The 15,132-nt window shown below is 40.7% G+C and overlaps 1 protein-coding gene across 2 annotated transcripts; it reads right to left on the bottom strand.

The window, feature by feature from the left end:
• Positions 1 to 18: 18 nt before the first annotated feature.
• btr12 (bloodthirsty-related gene family, member 12) lies at positions 19 to 10,018 on the bottom strand. Of its 2 annotated transcripts, none has more exons than XM_029840134.1 (11): positions 9,738 to 10,018; positions 7,357 to 7,483; positions 7,240 to 7,292; positions 7,031 to 7,151; positions 5,710 to 6,167; positions 4,861 to 5,052; positions 4,570 to 4,665; positions 3,144 to 3,377; positions 2,399 to 2,546; positions 1,712 to 1,738; positions 19 to 1,282 (listed from the first exon to the last, which is right to left on the bottom strand). In XM_029840134.1, the coding sequence occupies exons 4-11, from the start codon at positions 7,035 to 7,037 to the stop codon at positions 744 to 746; spliced, it is 1,701 nt and encodes a 566-aa protein (XP_029695994.1). In that variant the 5' UTR covers positions 7,038 to 7,151; positions 7,240 to 7,292; positions 7,357 to 7,483; positions 9,738 to 10,018; the 3' UTR covers positions 19 to 743. The 2 variants fall into 2 exon arrangements, with proteins under 2 accessions (XP_029695994.1, XP_011617372.1); XM_011619070.2 differs by having other exon boundaries at positions 5,710 to 6,170; positions 9,738 to 10,017.
• Positions 10,019 to 15,132: the final 5,114 nt, after the last annotated feature.

The raw sequence follows: 15,132 nt of genomic DNA, 5'->3' as shown, positions 1-15,132 counted from the left end.
ATAAATTGAGTATAGTGTGTATTTGTTCAGAATGTATTTTTATTGCAACACTTAGAGAGAAGGTCCAAAAGCACAAATTAATATCAAAAGTAGAGAAAAGTAAACACAATTTGAGCCTTTGAGCTATAATTTTACACAAGTTGACATCTTGTTAAGAGATAAACAATACACTTCTTGATAAACACAAATGGCATCACATCTGTCCCAAATGCCACCTGGTGGTTGGCTCAGGTACATTTCTTAAGCCCCGAAATTAAAGAGGAGGCTCAATATTTTAGAGGAATGCAAAGACTTCACATATATACACACATAGTTGTTGCATATCTTGAACCTCTTGACAACTGGAATGTTTTCTCTGGCTTCACTGAGTAGATTAATGCAGAACGTGTTTGACACAGCTATGAAGCAGGGCGACAAAGCGAAAGACAGAAAATCAAATTCAAGTTTACATTGTCACATTTTGTTTGTCCCTTTTTTAAGTTTGTACATAGAAAACAAAATTTGGCAGGAGGTTTATGTGTGCCACATTCACACTTAATAAAACCTTCATATTTGGTCCTTCCAGTATAGTTAGATAAAGGTTCCCCCAAAATTTAAACTGTTGTATGTTGCCTTTATAAAAAATAAAAATGTTACGCTCTGTTATCACTTTGTGGAGCAAAAAAAACCCCATGTTCGAGAATTATGGGGGCCAGTCTTTTTTAGTGATCCTCACTGAGCCCAAGTCTGACTGGATGTCCATCTCAGGTGTGCTTCACTTGGGTTATAATAATGGGAGCAGAGTTCTTACCCTCCTGGCTGAGACAGGGGCTGAAGATGGGGTATAGACTTTCGTTGAAGGTGTCGCTGAAGGTGTAGAGGTGCAGACGTGCTTTTACATCATAGAAAGAAATTTGACCTTCCTCATAATCCAGGAAAATTCCCAATTTAGTAGGTGGAGACTGCAGCATCAGAGGCAGACGACATGATGCCAAAGCCTTCACCTCCCCGCTCTTGAGCCACAAGCACCAGAATCCCCCCTCAGGACTCAGACTGATCTCACCCTTCCGTCGGGCCAAGGCACTGGCCACACCGAGCGTCCAGGCTGTCTTACGCCCGATGTCCACCTCCCAGTAGTGTCGACCAGAGCTGAGACCCTCGCGGCCCAGAACGAAGAGAGCGGGGCTGAAGCGCTTTGCACCCTCAGAGTGGTTGGTCTTACGGTCTTCGTATTTCACCTGCCGACCATCATCAGACACAACCAAGTTCTTCTGGGCCGTCCCAGGGTCCAAAATCACCTCACCTGGACAAAACATGAATAGAATCAAAAGCTAGAACAAAATCCTGATAAAATCTTCGTGAGATCTCAGACTAAAAATTGAGATGAATGAGATTTGAGAGTTCCATCTAGTTTTGGTGTTTTCTAAAAAATAAAATAAAATTCTGATGTACTTTAAAACAACTAACACTCTTTAATTACAATTAATAAAATAACAACGTAATAATATCTCTACCCTTTCATAGTACAACATATCCTTCTACTTTTACTACATGCTACCAAACTAGTGCCACCTTGTGGACAATATGAAAAGCTGAACATTTCACTAAGTTTAGATTGCACCATGCAAGAGTAAAAAGATAAATAAAATCCCTTTTTTTATATTACATGCAGGAAGAGTTATTCGAATAAAAGCATACTGCTCCGTAAAATGCCGAGTACAGTTTTACTTACTTGAATAGTTCTGTACCTTCCGGAGCTCTGTGAAAGAGTCAAAAAAGGGGAAAAGCAAACAAAGGAGGAGAGAAAGAATTTAAGTCAGTGAAAGAGCACAACACATGTTTGTGTCAATGGTGAGATTCTAGAAACAGCTGTTTCTGTCAGTCAGCTGCTTTCCCTCCACTGTGGATGAACTGGGGCATCAACACCTTCGCCATCTGTCCCAGCAGCTCGGGTGTGATTCCCAGTGTGCCGAGTGCTGTTTGATGCAACGATGAGTCACTTTTCTATTTTGAAGCTTTCGTACACTGACCTACATTTGGTGCCGAATCTTCCTCCAACTTTCATTTTTATTTTTAGCCAACGGTGGTTTAAACATTAGAAAGATCTCTTTAGTGCTAAAAAAAGGCAGCATTCTAAGAGGGTCTGCAATCCCATGCTTCCAACTGAGCTTACTTTGCATCACAGCCCACCCACACATGACAGTTTAGTTTAGGTTAAAATTTTGTTCCAATTATTTCCTATGCTTTTGCTTTTCATGCTTATTGTTGTTGATGTGTTCACGCATAAGACTAGATGTTGATGATAAGATTCAACCACATCTTCAGGCATATTTTGAGTTCTGCATTCAAAACAAAGCTTTTTAAAGCCAAACTAAATTGCTTTTGGTTCTATTATTCCATAACAGATAAGCAGTCTTACCTTTTCCATACAACCTCTTGAGCTCCTCCTGAAACCTGTTGATGAGGTTGTTCACGGATGAGCGGATGGTCCCCAGGTAGAGATCCGTGTTGATGCTGACCGCCGACCAATCAGAGGGCTCCGGCGGGGGCGACAGTGTTGTCAGCTTCTGCCAGTTAATGCGGGGAGAGGAGATGGTGACTAAAGAATTTTCCATGAAAAGCACAGATTCTCCTGTTGTTGATACAAAATTGGCCTTGTATTTTAACATCGGGGCTGTTCTTTTTTTCTTTTTAGAATTGCAAAAGCCTTCAGGGGCAAAGCACATGGGGATAACAGCCAGCACGTTTGATGTGCTGAGTGAAGTGAACTACATGACCACAGTGATTCTTTCAAATACATAGAGAAATATTCATCTTAGAAGGATTGATTATAAAACATACATAACACTGGAGTCTGATGAGAACCAAAGATTCAGATGTTCATTTGTGCATTAAAAGATTCTATGTCAAAGGCTTTTTAACTGCTGTAATTAGTTCCCTTGCTGTGTCCTAAATGCATATTAAGCATGTTTGTTCAGGCAGTCTCTGCAGTGGAAATATGAATAATGAATCATAATCCCAACATTTTGATGCAGGCATTCTGATCGCTGTATTTCCGAGTCAAATCTCCATCTCCATGGCACTGACTTCATTATTAACAGCTTTGGTGCATTTTAAGGGCCACTGCCGTAACCTCCACCTAAGGTTAGGTTTGAGGTTAGTACCTGCAAAAAGAGGACTCTGTCTTGCATCTTCGCATGAGCCTCCAGCTCATTGCTCCTCCTCTTCAGCTGGCTGAGTTCGTTCTCTAGACCCCGGGCCAGCTCCTGGGCGTGGCGCTCAGCCTCACGCTGCTTCATGGCGATGGCCTCCACCAGCTCCGCCTGGCTCTGCTCCACCATACGCTGCAGCTCAGCGTACACCTGCCAGCTCTCCTCCAGTTCCTTCTGAGCACTGGACTGCAGGCGAGGAGAAATGGAGATGTGCACATGTGGAGGAAAAAGTCCGGCTTTCCACTGGCAAGGCTCAACTTTACTCAACTGTGACTGTGTGTATGTTCTCTTAAATGTTACATAGTGAGGACCATAATACACATCTGAACTTTTGGGGAAGTGGCTCTTACAATGTGGAAGGACCGTTTGAACATCAACTGGTTTAATGTGCTTTAAAGAAGTTAAGGGTATCCTTGGGTTAAGGTTCTGGTTAGGCAATAAAAGTCCTCACAGGGACAGCAATACAAGTGCCTGTCATGGACATTCAACATGAAGGTTGTTTTACTCCTCTCTGACATTCTTTTGTCTGGTATACGACCCAAACAAGATGAACGAGAGGCTCTCCCAGCACACAATTAGTTTAGAACTGTTGAGGATGTGCCTATCAATCCGAAAGTTAACTGGATGTTTAGCATTGTGTGTTTTTAAGGTTATTTTTGGTAATATTTAAAAATGGATGAATAACCCTGAATCCTGTTTTTGTTACCAAGTTGGTTGAGGAGCAACTAATTTGGGTCCATGACAATAGAAAATGTAACATCATCACCAATCACAGTTTTGCCACTGTCTTAATAGTACAAGTGGTCTGACAGGCTTTGCTTTCTTGCAACAAAGCTGTAAATTAATAACTGGTGTATTTTTTAACGAATACATGTCATTAAACACACTCAACTTAGCGTAAACTTGTAATAAAAACCTTAGTTCTATAATTGTAATCATTTAAATGCTAAATTGATTAGATTCAACTGTAGGCTTCAGAGTCACTGCCTAAAAGAAAATGTTGAAAGGGGTAAAAAAATTCCAACACCAGTCTCACCGGTCAGACAGCTGCAGAGGCGGATCCAAGTACGTGAGAGAAAAACAAACTACTGAAGTGTGAGCAACACCCTGATGAGAAAATGTGTCATAGGAAATGCAAACGCTGGATGCTGCAGGTATGCTTTTTTTCCAGGGGAGGGAAATGCTCACTGCAGTCTCAAACTTTCCAGGACAATAAAATGAAAGAAGAATTTTTACGTTTGTACTTCCTCTAATATCTAACATTACTTTAAACTCCAAGTATTAACAAAGGTTATATCTTTATTGATCCTCTGATACCTGGTATCCAGGTATATTTACAACCTCTACCACTTTTAGTTCCCCTAAAACTCCAGCTCACCTTGATAACCTTGATGGACTGTTTGATCTCCTCCAGTTTCTTCGTCCTCTCCTTGATCAAGTGTTTGAGCTCCGATCTCTTCTTTCCAAGATTATTCTGTGAGCAAAATCAAGACCCGGGGTGGTAACTGAAATCTTTTACCCTTCAAAGTCCTTCACACTGGCAGGGAGGCCTTTGTCAGCTGCTTTCAGGTATTCTACCTTTACATGCAAATGCAAGACCCATCAATCCAAATCCTGTCACTGACACAACAATTTGCCCTTAAATAATTGAAGGTGGGTAAACACTCACCATTTTCTTCTTCCACTCATGGTCAGTAGAAACAATGTCGTGGGACTTGTGCATGCTGTCGCCGCAGGATGTGCAGATGCAGGTGTGGTCTGTTCGGCAGTAGTGGTCCAGGAGACGCTCATGTTTCTTACAGATCTTCTCCTCCAGGTGGAAAGTGGGTTCAACAAGCCGGTGGGAAATTAGAGACTTTACCTACAAATGAGGATGTTATGGACACGGACAAAAAAAAAACCAAAACTTAAATCTTAGGTATTGTCAGTGACATCAGCCCAGTTCTTCAAGACCTCGTAAACCACTTGCTTTTGGCAGTTCCCTTGACAAAAGCAGTGGTCTACCTGCTAGGACAGACCCCTGGTGGATTGAGGGCCTTGTACGACTGGGTTGCAGCCACATCTGCACCTAATTGTGGTACAGGATAAACTTTCTGGTTTGTGGCACAGACTGTACGAAATTAAATTAAATTATTGGCCACTTTTCTGTAAATTACAAATGTACTCTTTGTACTTCTTCACAATACAAATAAAACCATCATGATTGAGGAGCTTTCCATAAATGCATTAATTATGCTTTTACTGGTATTGATCTCAACAGTCAACCCAAACTAGCCAATATTTTACTGTAAATCAAAAGTGAAAGATGTTATGTAAAATCTGTAAAGGTGCTTTAGTCACATTTCAACAATCCTCAGTGTGTCATCAGACGTGTTCACAAATGAACTAACAAAATAACTTAACCTTGATGTAACTTTCATGCTGGACAGAAATCGATAGCTTAGTATTTGTGTAATCCAATGGACTAACAGAGACAAAAATGGGCATTTGTTTTTTTTTAATCTTAAAAAAAAATGACCTTTTTGTGATGTCTGAGGTGGGTTTCGCAGAATGATCCCAGGCAGTTCAAACAAGATTTGTGAGCTTTCAACTTCCTCCCAATGCAGGCATCACAGGGCACCTCCCCACTCTGGGCAAACTCCCCAGTGTCTGGGCCCGGAGAGGCCACCCGGCCCGCATCAGAACTCAAATTCATCACGGAACCTCCTGAGGTGGCTCCTCCGGTCATTGCCAGGCCCTGAAACTGTGTGGAAATCTCAGCCAGGACCCTGTTGACGCTCATCTCGGGCTTTTTGGAGTAGCACTTTTTGCACATGGGGCAGACAAATTTCTTGCTGTGGTTCCAGTAGCCCTGCAGGCAGGCCTTACAGAAGCTGTGGCCACACGGCGTGGACACAGGTTCCACAAACACTTCCAGACAGATGGAGCAGCTGAACTGCTCCTCAGAGAGGAGACGACCTCCTGGAGAGCTCATGCCTGCTGGAGATGTGATGGATAAGGAACATGAATTATCATTTGAATTATTTTGACACTTTTTATTCAGGTTGGGCTCAAGTGTTATACCAAAAGCAGATGTCATGTTTACAGACAGCACACTTTGGAGGCATTTTAGATTAGAAAGAGCTACATTTTAAAATTCTACTGGCAGCTGAGTTCAGCCATAGTTCATGTGTTCAGGATTTCTGATATTAATTTGAGGCATCAGACTTGTTTTCTTTAAAATCCTTAAAAAATGTCATACCTGAAGATCATTTGTAATGAATTCAACAGCACAATTAGCAACAGACCATGTTAAAAAGTTAAAATTGTGACTATGATTTGAAAAAAGGAGTACTACTTCCTGTTAAAGAAAACTCTTCCAGTCTTGTAGGGTCAAAGGACAATCTATACAATAATCTGTGAAGTTAAAAATCATCAAACTCAAAGTGTGTTTGGGTAATATTTTTACCATATGATGTAATTTATCTCAGCTTTACCAGTTCAAGTCTTTTGTAACAGAGGACTTTAGTGTATGTAAGTGCGTCTAGCATGTTATGAGCAACTATTTGAGGAATGCAGAAACTCAGGACCTTCTACATCTTCCAGGTTTGAAACAAACCAAATGTTTGAAAGGTCCCATGATTTAGCCTGTACTTGATCTGAAATAACCACGGATTAAACACCATTATCAGAATTAAAAATCCAGATTTAATGTTAGACAGTCTTTTCACGGTTGTGACCTATTACAGGTTAAGTGTATTTCACTGAACTGACAAACTAAGATGCTTAATAAAGTATTGGAAACATGTCCAACAGTAAGTGAACAGTTAGCTAAATGTAGAAGTAAAAGTAGAACTTACTCTGCATGGAGTTCTCTGATGTGGAGCAGCTTGGTGCAGTTCTTGTGTTTTTGCTGTTGAATCACACGCTCCAGGTGTTTCCAACTCCCAACTCTTCCTGAAACTCAACACGGTCCACCCACTAACAAGAAGACACACCCAGGACTTGCTCATATGACCTCCTTTTATTTACACATGCTGATCTCTTTTCTTGGTGTTGTTATACCCACAAGTTAATCAGAAACCTGCTTGGTCTTCCGTTGGAAACCGAATGGCAGTGGACCTGAAATCAAGGTCATATTGTTATTTGTGAAGGTTTTAATTTGACAGTATGTGTGTTTTCTTACCTCTAGACAAAGTGTTGTCTCCCAAAAAGATCAACAGTTCTCTTTGGCTATGTTCACATTAGGAGCCGTATGGTTCAGTTCAGATCTCTTTAAAGTTAGATTCGTCCCTCATGTAAATGTGAAGCCTCTAAAACACCATTCATGTGCAAAAGATTCCAGTCAGAATGCATCCCATAAAAATACAATTAATTTATTGAGTCTGTGTTTAAAAGTAAGATTTCATTTTTGAATTCAGAATTGAAAGTGACAGAACAATTGCAGTTACCAAACCAGGTTTGAATTTTTTAGATTTCTTGGTGACTTGGAGGGTGCAGATGTCCACTGAGCAGGTCATTTCCTCTAATATTGTGACTTCGACCCCAGTATAGAATATATAATGGCAGTAGTAATGTCAGGTTACATAACACAGTAGGTTGCTTAATGATCAAAGCCCCTTGGAATCTGTAAAATCAGCAAAACCTACCTCTACCGTTATAAACATTTCCTGAAATTTTCATTAAAATCTGCGGAGTTATTGTGATAAAAGAAGGACAGCCATACAGACAACTAATGCCAGCTGTCACATAACGTCCTTGGCAGATGTAATAACAGAGCCTGACAACATGGACACTGTCCTCGTGAAAATCTTTCAGAATCAGGGTATTTTCCACAATAGCAGATTAGATTGTTTTAATCAGAAAAATGAGAACTGCTTTATTTTAATTGGTTAATCCAGATTAATTTATGATCGCATGAGTAGTTTGAGTGAAAAATGTGCGCTGGTAAAGCTGATGCTCCAACGATATTCGTTGGTGACCTAAGCAACATTTTGGCCCTCAATGTGTGTGTTTAGAAAAATCCAAGGCAGAACAAAATGAGATGCAGAAAGGAGGCTTAGTCTCGCCGGAGCACTGCCGGCTCAGAGTACCACATTATCCTGACAGACACTCGGGGATTCATCAGTAGATCTACCTCTGCAAAACACTGCAGCACAATTGATATTGTCAAGGACACAGGGGCTTGAAAGCTGCATCACAAGATGCAATTTTTTCACAATCACAAGACACTATTTGTTTTATAGTTTAAATAAATGTTATGTTTGCGTACTGTTTTCTGTTATGAGTCATTTTGCAGAAGTAAAATGAAAAACTTTATCTAATGGCAATAGATTATAATTATTATTGGTGTGTTAAATCATAAATCAGCTATTATTATTTTATTTTTATCCATGCGGCACTTTGAGTCTTTTTGACAACTGCATTTTTCTTCATAAATAGATAAAGCATATAGTATATTATAAGAGAACATTTTATTTGTATTCCAGTTTGATGATTCATTTTATGCTTTTGTAGCAACACTCGTCAGGTTTTCGAGTTTAGGCTGTAACACTTAATCTTCGCCACTAGTGGGCAACCTTGCGCTAAGGCAACACCTGCCAAGACTCTTGACATTCATGCTGCATTTTCCCCCTATACCCTGCATCTGAAGCTGTCGCCCATAGCAACCTGCTTGTGAGCCCAACAATAGAAAGCAACAAACTGCAATATGGCTGCAGCAGCGTATGCACGCTAATATTCAGACGTTCTGCTGCAATGACTCTTTTCTTTTTTAAAGCCGGGTATTCTCACATTTCTGCCCTCGAACTTTGATTAATGAACCTCACATCCACCACCCGCTGAGCCCCATGAATGATTGATCTTTGTGCACTGCAGCAGATCGACGTACGCTTTGATGTCACAAAGGCATCAAAAGGTTCTAAAAATGACCACACGCGCAGGTTTTGGAGCTGTTACCGAGCCCTCTCAAGTCCTATCGCCTCTTCTGCATCTTCCTGCACATTATTGATTATAGCTCACACCGGATTTGATTTTCCTGACAGGGTTACAGTCTCGCTCCCCTCTGGAGTTGAGGTCACTTTTGATTTATTTAATTGTGTTTATAATTATGGCTGCGCTGGCATAAGCCCACTGCAGCGAACACGTCATGTGACGTACGGAGCTACAATTTCTTGGAAATGGAGGGGGGGGGGGGGGGGGGGGGGGGGGGGGGGATTCTGCCTCAGCTCCCTGTCGCAGTGTCACTCCAGGTATTCCTCCTCCCTCCCTCCCACCCAGTCTGTCCACTGGCCACTCTGGCTCTCCTTTGCATCCACCCAGCTCTTCATCTTCCTCCTCCATCTGCCCATTTTGTTGTTGTTCTTGAGTTTCACCGGAGCTGGACCTCCTGTTCCGTTTTATAAATAGACTCGTTATTCTCGTAATTAATTCCATTTTTTTTAACCGATTATTTATTTATTTTAACTCCCTACCCCATATTCCTTTGTTTCCTGCATACTTGAAACTCCGTCTGTCTTGTTGTCTTGAGGAGTCTGCACAGATTTAAAGCACATTCTGCTCACTCACCTTAGCTTGTCTTCCTCCTGATGTTCTCTGGTTTCTTAAAAAGGCTATCAGTTCCCCACCCCCCTTCTTCAGGGGATATGGTAGCACCAGTAAGTGTTGCTGATAATGTGGATTGTGTCACACTCTCTGTGTTACTGATAACCTCTCTGTAGCCTGGAGGGTAAAACCCTCAGCAGAAGCGATCCCACCTGCTTCTGATGATATGCAGGGCGGAAACACTTAAGTATTCATTCCAGTTGAGATGATTACTAAGTGAGATATTGTCTTTAGCTAAAGCTGAGCAGGTGCTGCTTCCACACGTTTCCCTAACCTGCTGAGCCATTATGTAAGCGTGCCGGTGCACACCGAGCGTTCCAAAGTTGTGACACAGCTGCTCTCTTAATTAGCCACCAATCACCTTCATTAGCTGATGCTGCCTCATGCCGAGTCTTCAATTTGTTCTGACATGCTTTGGTTAACACAGTTAGGGTATATTCAGCTTTTGTTTGAGCTTCTGGCAAAATTGTGAACAATTACTGCCTCATTTTACGGTATCATTGCAGTAAATTCTCCTCACATGTGTCAAAAAAGTTTTTGAAAAGCCCACATGCTGACTAATTTCTTTGAGGGCATCCCCTTTCCATCGATGACCTTCCTGTAGTCATTGCTAGCGTGCAAAGTGGATATATACATATATCAGAGCTCGGGTGGCACTATTTTAACCTGAGCTCACCGCAAGACCCTTACCAATAATGTCTTAAACCACATTTGAGAAGGCAAGAGGGAGATGATGTACATTCTTAGAACATGTAAAAGTCATTAGGCCTTCATCTCGAGCATGATGTCTTTAGTGTTTTGCTGTTTCTGCATTGCATTGACTGCTTTTGTGTGCTGAATTGTGTAGTTGTGCATGTTTTTGTTACTTACTGAGGACCTATTATTCCTAAATACCTTCTTAGGACCAATAGTTTTTATGGGGACAAAGGAGTGATCATACAAATCTTATTTACAAGTTTTTGGGCTTGGACCAGGTTAATTCAGTTACCCTTTGATACAAGTACAGCAAAAAGCCAGTTATACATCATTATTAAAAAAAAATCCTATAAATGTGGGGCATTTATGTGTATAAACAATGGAAGTCACTATAAAGGGCCCACAAAGATAGCTGAACAAGTGTGTGTGTGTGTCTGTGTGTGTGTAGGGGGGGTGCGTGTGTGTCCATCCACCATCCAACAAATCCTTTCACTGTAATAGAATACATGCCCCTATCAGGTTTAACTCTTTCATGCATCACATGTCTTTTGTTTCCCCGATGACACATAATTGTCTCATAATTCGAGCTCCTGTTTTCTGCTAGTGTCAAATTTCCTTTAAACCCTATTCAGCTTGAACTGCTTGCACAGCAGTGCACTTTACTGAAATATTATGTTTCCAGTTTCTCCAAGATGTGATCTAATCTAATCTGATCTCATCTGATTTGATCTTGTCTCTCCTCATATTGTCTTGTTTGAATTATATCCCACATACGTCATTAATATAGACAGCACCATGGAAGCCATAAGATGTCTCATCTTGTTATTTCTATTTGTTATCGTTTGTGACATTTTGAGGCTGAAAGTGTGGTTTAGAATAATGCAAAATCCTGTTGTGAAGTTAAGGAGTCCAAAAGTAGGACAGCTGAAAATGCTAATTCTCTTTGCAGCAGGATTTCATTTCATCCTTAACAAAAGAGCAATTTAATCCAAAGACGCCCAAATACTGAAGGATCTACATTTTCTTTTCAACGTTCACATCCCAGCAGCTTATCCAAATATGACTTAAAGAAAGCTTCATATTTTTTATGAGGCATCACTTCGAAAATTTATTCAGTTTAATGAAATAATGCGCATTTCACTGACCTCAATTCCTTCAGCTCAGAACCATTTGAAATGCAAATGAGGCCTTTACACAAGATTCAGGTAAGCAAGCATCACTACCAATATTTGTCATTCATTGCGTATAACATAAAAATGATTCAACAAAACGTTTATCAAAGTATATTTGGGTAATTGTTATTTGGGTTTAATTGTTCCATTCAGAATCAATTGTACTTAACCATACAAGTTGCAAGATATGTGATTATGAAAGCAAGTTTAGCCTGCTGGGTGTGAGGGAAATGCTCCCAGTCACTAATATAGGTATCATAGAATGCTGCTAGCACTGGTAATGGCAACAACATAAAATTAAAATGTATTGTTTTTTATAATTCATTGTAACATATAGAATAATGGATTTGTTTTTGTGGATTTAGGCTAGCTACCAGACCAGTCAACAGTTAAAGGTAAATTTCTCAGTCAGGTTTTCTGGCCTGTCTTGTCAACTAACTTAGCATGGTCAGATACTATCTTAGGCCTTTCAATACTGATCCATCTAGAACCTTTTCCTGTTCAACCTTTCAGAAAATTGTCTGCTTATATTAGCTAGCCTAACTAATGGCTATAGCTACGGTTAAAGTTGGGGTAGCACATTTTAAAGTTCAACCTTCCAATGAACACCTAAAACAAGCACCCCAGCTTGACCTTTGGCCTCTTTGGTGGAAAAAGAGCAATTAAAGGTACTCAAATTTCTCAAGAATCAAAAAAAAATTATTTACTTTCGATATGATTTACAAGGATATTTAATTTGGTTTTTCCACTTGTATGTGCACAAATCTTTTAATGATATAACAGCGTTTCATGCTACGGCACAAATGCTGAACAGTATGTGCGTTCATTTATGTCAAGAGGACGTGCAAAGACGAGGCGTCCTATTTACCTCGTTCATAATTAAGCGCTCTGAAATCTCACTCAGTGGAGCCCGCTTGAACTAGAACAGCACCCAGAGGGAGCAGGACTGAAACATATCCCCAAGGGAACTGTCCCTTTAAGGGCCCAGGTCAGAACGATATTGTTATGGAAATTGAAATGTGTTTGGTCTGTATGCCGATTTATTTTCCATAGCTAATAACTGAAAATACATATTTATGAGGGGAAGCGGCATCCTTGGATGAAAAGTGAGCAAAAAAGGGTGAATGATTCAAAATTATACGCAGCAAATTTTATTAAGTGAAGAAAACACAGTACAGGGAGTGCTCTTGTTCATTCCCACTTTACCCACCAGCTCTACAGTCCAACAACACATCAAAGGCTGAAATACACAAAGGGAATTATAGACTAAAACACACAACCACAGGTTCCACATGCTTTCATAAGTTTGGAGGTCACAATGTAATTTAATAAACCAGGAGATAAATAATCAGCATGGTAGAAGAGGTGATGATGATATTTGGTGGGTTATGGGATTGATTCCTGATTGGCAGATGCCTCCCTGAATGGTCACACCTTTACGCCACATACGATCACCTCAAACATGAAACAAAACTCAACCTCTGTTTTCACACTTGGGTTAATCTTCTGGTTTGCTCCTTTTATATAAGGGACGCAAAAGAATAGATATAAATATACATGTTTTTCATCTATAGTATGGCTTTGATGTCATTTCTAGGCTGTAAAGCTGCTTCAAGATATCCACTGTTAGCTTACCGCACCACTTTTTACGACGTTATGTTCTTGTCAGGCATAATAAAAATTGGTTGTCATTGAACACATACAGTATAAGCAGGAGAATATTAAGTCTGCAAGCATGGATTAAGGGAGACACTGCACAGATACTGTCGTGTATAAATGTTATGTACAAAAACCCGAGCCGCCTTTTGCCGAGCTCTCATCTGCCATGACGTCAAGAGGTCTTTACGGAGGATATAGGGACTTCACTTAAGCCGCCCTGCACAAGCTCTAACCATATTTGCTCCATTCATGATCACATCAGTAAGACAAGCCCCTTCTCCCCATCCTTTATGCTCAGTCGCAGCGACCATACTGAGCCCCCCCTCCCCTTCCACCTCCACCGTTCAGCTGCCTTCAGGGTGTGGGGAAATGAAACGAGGTCAGGCTAACAAAGCCAAGCAAAAACACAACGTTGCAAAAACAGATCATGAAGAAAGGCCGTATTTACATGAGCTATTATGATGGCGCATACAAGAGGAAACAAATTGTTGTAAAGAATTATTTTATGTATGCTGGAGCTTTTGGGGCATCTTTAGCAACATGCAGCTTTGTTAGCAAAGTGCATCCACACAAATGGCTTGTAAAGTTTCACCTAGCTGCTCAAGAGATTCAAACCTAACTAACAAAATCCACACCAATGATGGCTTTATCAAGTCATCCAATTTAGGATCAAATGTTTTTGGGGTAAAAGTGGACTCTTGTGCTGAGTTGAACACTTAGCTACCTAGAAAAGGGCAAAAACTTTGTCAGGCTGCTTTTTCAAAGGATTCTGCGAACTGTAACCAGCAAAATTTTATTTTCTCATAACTGGTATTCAAGCTTAAAGGTAATCTCACAGAAATGACCAGAGTACATCACATTCTCTCCTATCAGCTGTTTCTAAGCAACAACAAGCCCTCTTAGATTCCAACAGGTAGCTTGGTGCTGCAATAACAGTTCACCCTTGAAACCTAACTGCTAATTACTTACAGGATGCATTGGTGGAGTATGATGACTGCACCACTGCCATCAGAGCTAATTCAGCCAAGCTACCTCGTCACGGTCCATTGTGGGGGCATCTCTGCACAGAATGTACAAAAAGTCCTCCTTGGATGGATACATTTTTTATGATAAACAAGAACACATTCAAAAACAATTTCACAGAACAAACACTGCAAGCAGATGGATCCCCCCTCGTCCCACAAAGGAGGGTCATAGACTATAATGGTTAAAACAGACAACCCCAACCTCATCTCCGTTTGGTCGGCTCGCAAAGATTCCACATTTCTGAAAAGTCTCTGCGCTTTTACTCGAGGCATCTACTCCACATGCCTGCCATGTCAAATCCACCTAAATCCTTAATACCGAGTGTACAACAGATAATAACTTGCTAGCCATGTCAAATCCAGTTGAGGCTCAGAAAAGGAGAGGCTCGATATCAAATTCAGGTGAAGTCAGAGTAGGACGAGCAGGAGGCGGCAGTGGAATCGGGCCTGTGCTGGTTCCTCCAACCATCTTCCATTTTTCGAAAAGAGGTTACATTCCAATAATAATTCTGTTAATTAGTGGGATTATTATTACGAGTGCTTTGAAGTGGTTCGGTGTGCTACATATAACAATAGGGGGGAGAAAAAGCAGGTGTATGAGTTTTTGTGGCCAAAATGATCCAAAGTATGTTGTAGCCGTCATTTAAAATGTGCTTTATACAGCCAGTTTTGGGTAACTTTCTTTCATTCGCTCTCTTTGTCTGCGTGATCTGATCCAAAGGTGACATCGCTCACATTTATGGCAGGCATTTGTGGCAAATCATTAACAAGTCTTTATTTACCGACACCGAGGTTTAAGTTACCAAC

Source organism: Takifugu rubripes, chromosome 8, assembly GCF_901000725.2.
Source record: "Takifugu rubripes chromosome 8, fTakRub1.2, whole genome shotgun sequence".
NCBI classification, from domain to species: Eukaryota; Metazoa; Chordata; class Actinopteri; order Tetraodontiformes; family Tetraodontidae; genus Takifugu; species Takifugu rubripes.
This window is presented reverse-complemented; position numbering and strand designations above follow the sequence as displayed.